This window comes from Octodon degus, unplaced genomic scaffold (genome assembly GCF_000260255.1).
Source record: "Octodon degus isolate 3935 unplaced genomic scaffold, OctDeg1.0 scaffold00009, whole genome shotgun sequence".
Lineage (NCBI taxonomy): Eukaryota > Metazoa > Chordata > Mammalia > Rodentia > Octodontidae > Octodon > Octodon degus.
This window is the reverse complement of record NW_004524585.1, coordinates 6,423,838-6,432,969: the sequence shown is the minus strand read 5'-3', so window position 1 is coordinate 6,432,969 and position 9,132 is coordinate 6,423,838. Positions and strand designations below refer to the sequence as shown.

Below are 9,132 nucleotides of genomic sequence, written 5' to 3'. Positions count from 1 at the left end.
CCGGCCCACGCTGCGCCTGGGCTGGGACTGGTCCCGCCGGCGCAGGGTAGCAGGAAACTCTCCGCACACTCACCGGACCTGGGCTAGGACTCAATAAAATAATTCTTATTAGGTAAACCTTACTTAAAAAGTAAAATCTGGATAGGATAAAAAATGTGAGCACAGATGAATAAAAGTTTGAATTAGATTGTAAGGTAATTGAACTCAGAAGTGAGGAAAACACCTGGGAATTTTTACTTTTTCATTCCATCCTGTTTTCTGATTGTAGTTTCCAATCAACACAACTCAGTTAACTAAGTCTAGGAGCAAAATCTGTAATCCTGTAAGTTTGAAGAACCAGAAAAAGGGGTGATGGCTCACTTGTTAGCTACAAGTGAAGAGGAAAATTCCAAAAATGAGAGAGCTGCAATTCTGCAGGAAAGAGCCACAGAGCCCTGAATTCTGAAAATGGATTCTGCTCATGTCTGCAGCTAAGCCCTGGGAGGTGCCAGTGGGGCCACTCCAAGCAGTCCAGCTAAAGAGAAGAGCAGAGTGGAGATTTCAGCTCGGCCATGCCACCCCAAGATGAGAATTTGAGTGAACTAACTGGTTTCTTGGTAACACTAAATATTTTTGTGTCACCAAGGAATATTTAAAATTTCATCATCTCTACAACATATGATCTACAATGCTCAAGATACAGTCCAAAATTACTATCTAGAAAAAGAAACAAAAATAAAACCCATGTGCAAGATAAAATAAATCAATGTAGGTCAATCTGAAGACTGGAATTAATAGATAAAGGTTTTACAGCACCTATTATAACTATGCTGTTATAACTAAAGGACAACAAAATGCAGATTAACTTAATCACTACTTTTCTGACACTGTTACATTAGTAGGAATAAATGCTTATTTGTATTACAAAGACAGAGGGCTGGAGCTTGCAGCTTAGCTCAGTTGTTTGAAGCGCCTCCTTGGGCAAGCTCAGTCAGGCTCAGGGGACTGCGGTTTGATCTGCAGCTCCACATACCGCGCCAGACCCGCCCTTAAGGCAGCCTGAGCCAGCCAAAGAGAAAAGAATCCCCCTTTATTACAAAGACAATATCACTTCGCTACAAGTATATCATAACAAACTTCATCTTAGACAGATTAGCATTTATTTTTATTAAAAGAAATATATAGACTGGGCCTGGTGGCATACCCCTGTACACTATCCCAGCTCTTAGGAGGCTGTAGACAGGTGGATCGCTACGAGCCCGATCTAGTAGTAAGACCCTGAACACCCTGTAGACTCTTCCCTAAAATACAAAATAATAATAATAATAATAATAATAATAATAATAATGCCTTGTCACCAAAAAGCAAAACAACAACAACAAAAGAAATGCATCAAGGTAAGAGACAAATATAAGTAACTTTAAAACTCTTTATGTACTGTAAGTTGAAAATTCTTCTTACAAACATTGATAGAGCTATGTCAGATGTGTCACAAAATCCCCTTTTTAAGAAGATTATTACTGAATACTGGCTTTTGGGTATAAGCTTAGGTGATTATATAACCAAGTAATAAGTCCAGAAAGAGAGACAGAAAGTGACAAAGAAGAGCAGGAATAAAATAGTGACCTTTTTCTGGGGCAGTCAAGGAAAGGATCATAGAGGATTCATATTAGATTGGGAATTTCAGGGAGGACAGGAATTCACTGTGACGAGGAGAAGGGAATGGCAGGCAGGATCCATGTGCAAAGGAAGAACCGTGACAAGCTGTGCAGAGCTGAAGCCAGGCAGAAAGCTCCAGCTCACCAGAAAGTGGTGCTGTGAGAGAACAGGTAAGAAATGAGACTGGGAAGCCCTCCGGATTGTCTCCATATGGGGATTACAGTGAAACTCCATATGGGGATTAAACTACCTGAATGCTGTGAGATGCCTAAACAGAGGACACAAAGATCGGCTCTAAACTGATAAAGCTCCTGCCTGCTTGACAAAAGACCAAAGCTAAGATTATAGCCAGAAACACTTCTACGATTCAGCAAGGGCACAAGGACTCCCCCAGGAAAACCAAAATCCTCTTAGGGTTGTATTCACCTATAAAAATTACAAATCTCAAGAGGAAAAACTCTGGTACATAGATTCTGCAGACACAAACACAAGAGAATAAGCACTCAAAGAGTTTGAGTTATTAGAACAGTCCTAAAATAGTCTTTAAGTAGGATCACAAGTTTTTAAAAGGAAATAAGGAACTGTTCTTGTAGTGAAAAATGGGATATGAAGAAAAGCAAAGGTTGCTTTGTAAGATGATAAAATATATGGAAATGTGAAGGGTAACAAAAAATTTAAATCCATCATTGAGTCATACATAGATGGACTGCTGTACTTGGAAGATAGAACCTAAGGAAAATATGGTGCACAGAGTGAGAAAGAGATGGAACTCCTAACTTGGGCCTCACGCCCCCGACCTCTGCAGTTTGGCCTTATCTGATCCTCTTCCTTTGTGTGTGGATGTGACTGTGATGTTTTTAAATGACAAAGTGTGACAAATGTATGGGGCTACATGTGACTATAGGAACGTGGCTACATGTTTATGTTACATAAGACTGTCACAGTGGTCTTGTTAGAATCCTGTACTCCTATTTTTGGCTTTGGGGAAGTTAACAGTCCTCTTGGGTGAGACTCAGGTGGCCTGGGACTGTGGGCTGCCTCGAAGATGTGAGTCACAAAAAACAGTCACAAAAAACTGAAGCCCCCAGTGCCACAATCGTAAAGAATCAGATTCCACCACCAAGCTCTGTGAACTTGCTGGTGGATCCCTCCCCAATGGAGCTTCAGATGTAACTACTTCCCTAGGTGAGGTTGCTTTGTAAGAGCCTGAGCATGGGACACATTAAGCCATGCCCAGATTTCTGTGTCTGGAAACAGGGTGGTCATACACATGTGTCATTTTAAATCTGAGGTACAGTTTATTATAGAGCACTTACTAAATAATATAGACCGGTTTTATATATATGGACACATTGAGATATGGAATACAAAAAAGGTATCTGTAACATGAATCTCAAATTGATACACCAAGTCCAGCTTATTTCTTCAATTCCAAACTGAGACATTCATACTGATTAATTTATAATGAGGCTAACCTATAAAATTTTATTCTCATTCATTTATTCAGTAACTATTTAAAAAAATAATAGTCGCCAAGTGCAAGACATCCCCCTGTTAGGCCTACACCTTCTCCATATCACAAGGTGTTCCTTCCAAACTTTGTTAATCTAGCTGCTTTTCCACACTACCTTCACCTACATAAAGAAGCAGCAGCAGCATCTCCTCGCCTTTTCTCCGCAGCTCTGTAGTGGCTTCTTAACTCTGTTTTTCTGGACCTACTCTTGTCTTCCTAATGCATCCTTCACATAGAAGCTGAAGTGATCTTTGAAAACACAAGTGTGATTATGTGATTTCTCTGTTTGAAACCTTTCAAAGGCTCCCTGTTGCTCTTAGGTTGACAAACCAAGGTCTGTGCCGTGGCTCCAAAGGGCAGCGCAGCCCCCAGCCTCAGCCCTCTGGGGCTCACATTCCCTGCTCCATCCACAGGGCCCAGCCTGTGCAGCCCTTCTCCAGGGACTCTCACTGCTTCACGCCTCTCTCTACAGTCCAGCCCTGCTTACCTTCGAATCTAAGCTTCAGCTTTTGGAAATTTCCATGATCCTCCATATTCACATTTAGGAGTGGGGAAAACGCCCTTCTTATGGGCAATTCTTACAGCTAGCTCCACTGCCACCCTAGCCCTGACCTCACATGTGCCCTTCTCCATTTAGCAATATTTTCTTTGAGATTGTCAGCTTATTATGAGCAAGCATCATGTCTAATTCATTGCTGTATCCCCAGAACCTACAATGGAGCACAGCAGGTATTAGGTATTCTTTAAGCATTTGGTGAGTAAGTCTAAAAAGTAACAGAAGTAAAATAGTCTGTAGTAACAATAATATTGGCTGTTGAGAAACAAGATACCTTTGCTGGTTTCCTACTACATTACTAACTCAAATTTTACATAGTACCATTTCTAGAAAAGGTCTCATTTTATTTTTTATTTTTATTTTTTCTCTTTGTGAATTTAGGACAGGGTGCATAGGGTGTATAGGTTGTATAAGTCTCATTACATAGATTGGTCTCGTAGTGATTCTCCTGTTTTCAGCCTCCCAAACTCTGGGATTACAGGCGCACACCACCACGCCCTGTCTCAATTGCCATCTCAGTGTGCCCTGGGGTGGGGCCTGCCTGGCACACCAGGGATTGAACCCCAGCCTCTGCGCTCTGCCCAAGCAGGAGCTTTAGTCCTCTGAGCTACCTGGCCAGCTCAAAAGCTTCATTCTAATTTTGAAGAGTGAATATTAAGTAACTTAAATTTTAAAACCCATAAATGGAAAAATAATCTTTCAAAAATATTTAGTGAGTAGTTTAGAACATAAGATATTTTGATTGACCCTGTATTGAAAAGTTTGTGTATTTAAAAACTCTCTATCACAGTCTGGGTACAGAAGTTTTCAAATAATGATAATTGAATTTTGTTGTTTCTCCTTGCTACCAAAACACCAATTTCTCCAAATTTGCCTATGCTTTCCACTTGTGTTTTCTTCAAAAGGGTCCCCATGCACACCCACAGAGGAAGAAGCCTGGCTGAGGCCAGAAACACATCCACTGTAGTTCAGATATGAAATCTGAAAAATGAGAAGAACAAAAAGTTCTTTATGCAAGTAAATGCAGGCTATGTTTTAAAAGCTCAGTCCAGAATAGGGAGTTTGTGTTTGTCACTTAGGTGACCTGGTACCTCTTTAAATGTAGACTGAACAAAACAAAACTAACTTTCTCAAGGTCAATATAAACCAACAGTAAGAACAATTAGGATCACCAGTATTTCTAGAATGCTATTTCTTGCCGGAGAGCAGAAGTACACAAGATATCGTCCTTAGTATCACAGTGTTACTCACAGTGACACACGTGGGGAAAGAGGTTGTAATTCAGAACAGCACTACCATCTTTGTTTCATAGGTTAGTGGCATGTGTGCATGTGTGCGTGTGTGTGTATCTGTCTTGTGAATCACACACAAGGCACAATCAAGGGAAATAAAGACAAGCACCACCAGAAGATGAGAAAAGAAGATGCAGAAAAAAGTTTTATTTTTCATACAAATGTGTAAAAGCCATAGTCACACAGAACACAGCTGAAAATACAGAAGGATAAAGGGAAAAGAGATAGTATTTTTAAAAATCAGATATTTTATGACAGGATATTTGGAAAATTAGAAGAGTGACTGGGAATTACAGTGACAATAGAGACATCAGAACTGTGCAGAGAAAGAGCCTGTGAGTGAATATTTCTTAAGTCTATGTGGTAGAGTACATAAAACCTTGGAAAGGTCCATAAATACACAATTATAGATATATCTAAAAGGGAGTAAATGTGAAAACTACATGTATAGTCTGGCTCTAACCTATCCAGTGCTTACTGAAAATACTTGTAAATGCTGGTGGGAGAAGTTCCTCCAACTCTCTTGCCACAAAATTTCACTTTGGAAAAGATAATCTGAAGGCATAGTATGTTACACACAGCCTCGAATTTGAAGGATTAGTATAAAGGAAAAAATTAAACGTAGTTACTCCCTGGTTGAAGTGTCTGCCAGTACTACACAGGATATGAATTGGCTCTTGAAATCTTTTCTTACCATTGCAGAACAAAATGGAATTCATGCTCTTTGCTTTTATAAAGTACTATTTTGTCCTTTTTGTCTTGAATGGTACATGTAGTTTTACTTCGGTCATTTCCACAAAAATAACCCCAACTTTTAAAAAACAGAACTAAATATGCATTAGGTATTATCCAAAGGATAAATAATCCTTGTATTTTCTAAGGCAGCTTCTAAATACATAGACACATTTAAAATATGGCATCTCAGGTCATTGTTATTTTAACTGCGCTATAAATTAATTCACAGAATCAAAATATTTTCCCAAGGTTTGGCCTGATAGCTCAGCAGACTAAAGTACCTGCTTAGGTAGATGGAGCAGCTGGAGTTTGATCCCCAGTGTGCCATGCCAGCTCCGCCCTGGAGGCATGCTGAGATGGCGATTGAGACTGGGTATGTGGCGCGAGCCTGTAATCCCAGCACTTGGGAGGCTGAAAACAGGAGAATCACTACAAGTCCGATCTGTGTAGTGAGACCTTGTAGGTCCTGTACCAAATACACACACACACACACACACACACACACACACACACAAATTCCCTTTCAAATAATATCTCCTTTGGAAGAACACATGCACAAAAGATATTTAGTATAAAGGACAATATGTCAGTAAATATTAACAAAAAAGTCAACAAAGTCAATAATTTATCAGAAATTGACAAACAGTATTGTATTTGTGTGGAAAGAAAAAAATATTGGAAGATGAAATAGAGAGAGGGTTGTCTGTCTTTCTGTTTGAAGAAAGTCTCATAAAGTCAGAAATACTTGCAAGTGTAACTTGAATATGATACCAGATCATTCTTCGCCTACATTTTCAGGGATGTAATTCCTTGTTCTCTTTTGTCTCTGTCTCTGTGTCTCTGTCTGTCTGTCTGTCTGTCTGTCTGTCTTCCCTCTAACAGAACTGGCAACGATTTCTTTGAAAAAAATTATATATATATATATATATATATATATTAATTTTCAAATTTTCATGTCATAAATAATAGAAGAGAATGAAAAACATTAGTAGAAAGAGAATCAGCGGATGAGTCCAATTTGCAATAAGAAAGCACATACAAAGATAGATTGGGGGAGAAAATGGTTTCTGAATTGCAGTAGCAACAACTCAAATATGGAAGTTTGCAGAGTGATAATATAATTGCAGTAAATACACTCAATAACGAGATGCGTGTGTCTATGTTAAGAACTTTCTTTTTCATTTTTAGGCTAGAATCGCGAACTATTTTATACAGACACAAAGCATTTGTGAAATGCTTGAAATAGGCCTTGACTTCATTTTTATTTTCAAGCTGTTTTTTATTTTACTTTCTCCTCGTACTCTTCTGTTTTAGAGATCTAAAATGAGTCAAGCCGTTTCTTGAAATTCAGCGGCTTTTCCCCTTGAGAATGCTCAAAGGCATGCTAATAATCCTCCTGCTCGCCCCACTCCACCACCGGCTCATCGTTCATGCGCAGAACGAGGTAGGAGAGGAGCTGAAAGAGGTTCTGCCACAGCAAGAGAGAGACATACAAGGAGAGGCCGCTTACGTCCAGCTCGCAGCGCTCGCCCGCGAAGGCCACGTCGCACACGCACTGGAACCTGCCGGGGAGGTCCTGGCACAGGCCTCCGTTGACGCACGGGTCAGAGGCGCACTCGTCCACGTCGTCCTCGCACCTTGAAAATCGACAGAAACACCGGGCCCCAGAGCCCAGCTTGAGCGTGTGGACTGCGGAAGCCCTCTGCCTTATCCAGCTCAATCTGCACGGTCTTAGCTCCCAACTCCCAGTTTTTATATTTGATGATAGGGGAGATGTTTCTTAAAATCCCTTTCACAGCGTTTGGCTTTAGTAGAAATAACTTGTGCACACACACACACACACACACACACACACGCACCGACCGAATTAAGCAAAATGACAGGGCAGGCACAGGTATTTAGAAACTGTGAGGAACAGGCCATGCTAAATTAACTTTCTCCCTCAAGAACACTGGTGGATTTGCCACCTTATAAATATTTATTAGGTGCACAGACAAACAGGAAGAGTGAGGCTCTATTTTGCCAACTAAGATTCCACAGAGCAACCTACACAAGCAGTTAGAATCTAATGCCACAGTGCCCCTGGCTAGCCACCTAACACGGGTTTGGGGGCGCGCGCGCACACACACACACACACACACACACACACACGAATATAAAAGTGTAATTCTGGGAGATTTTAAACTATTTTTCTTTGAAGTTCTATTTTTGACATAAACAGAAGTAGCTAATAGAAGATTTCACTTTCCAAAAAATAAAATAAAATCAACTTTCCAAAAGTTAAGCACAATTTGTTTCAATAAAATGATTTTCAATGCCAAACTTTCAAAAAGAAACAACATGAATTCTAAGGTAAGTTGAAGTTTTCTTCTTCTCTGAGCATTGTCCTTTTCTGCCTAATTTTCCACCAAAAACTTGCTTTCTACCTAATACATAAAACATAAAAATGTATATAATCATGGAGTACCACATAATATTTTGACACATGTGATGTGTACATCAGGTTAAACATATCCTCAAATACATCATTTTTTTCTGGCGAAGCGCTTTAAATTCATTTCATCTAGCTGCTTAAAATAGTAGTTTATCATTATCCATAGACAACAACCTGCTTTTCTGTGTAGACAGTGACCAGTTCAACAACACTCATATCGTCATTCTGTACTTATTTATTTACTATGTGTTGAACAGTGTCCTAAGACCACAGGAGGAAACAGCAGCAAACACATCTGTATTTTAGGAAATTCACATAAAATCTTAGCTTCAAAGATTTCTTCAACAATCTTATGATGTAGAAGTTACACCTTTTCATTTTTCACCTCCCCCCAGTAGAGCTTCCTTGTTGGGGTCAGAGCCTAATCGCAGGCTCAGAATGAGAGGATGAGGTCATGTGGCGGTGACAATCCAAAGTGTAAAAGAAAAGGAAGATTTCTCCCAGGAAAAACAACTCCTTATCCTGTGAGATACCAAGCATAGCTGAGACATTTTATTTTCCTTTTTTGGCTTAAGCTTCTGGGCTGGAAAGAGACTTCTTTGATTAGAGCTGAGCAAAACTTGACAACTCACAGGAGCTTGCCAAGCATTCTGTGTCCTGGGTGGGCCAGAGCGTGTGCATCATCCATCATTCACAACCTGCTGGACTGATACAAGAAAGCTGAAGGTTTAAGCAGGCGGGGGAGAAGCCAAGGCCTTAGAGGACAGTTTTTCAGTATCCTTGGATGTTATAGAAGGCTCATTTCCCTAGTCCTTGAGAAAGAGCCTCAAATTTTCTAGTCTTTCTCTATCTACTATTTTCTCCCTTCCTTACCTATTTCTGTTTTGTACTAAACAGTGAATGATACACATGAATGTATTATGATCACCCATGGAGCTTTAATTAGAAGAGTATATAATATATA

General features: G+C 39.9%; 1 protein-coding gene across 3 annotated transcripts in view; it reads right to left on the bottom strand.

Annotated features, from left to right (window-relative positions):
- Crb1 (crumbs 1, cell polarity complex component) overlaps nucleotides 1-9,132 on the bottom strand; it is a 152,670-nt gene that overhangs the window by 37,853 nt on the left and 105,685 nt on the right. For all 3 annotated transcript variants that reach the window (XM_004625305.2, XM_004625307.2, XM_004625306.2), the window contains one exon: nucleotides 7,245-7,371. In XM_004625305.2, the coding sequence (XP_004625362.1) occupies nucleotides 7,245-7,371 (127 nt within the window). The remainder of the gene's footprint in view (nucleotides 1-7,244; nucleotides 7,372-9,132) is intronic.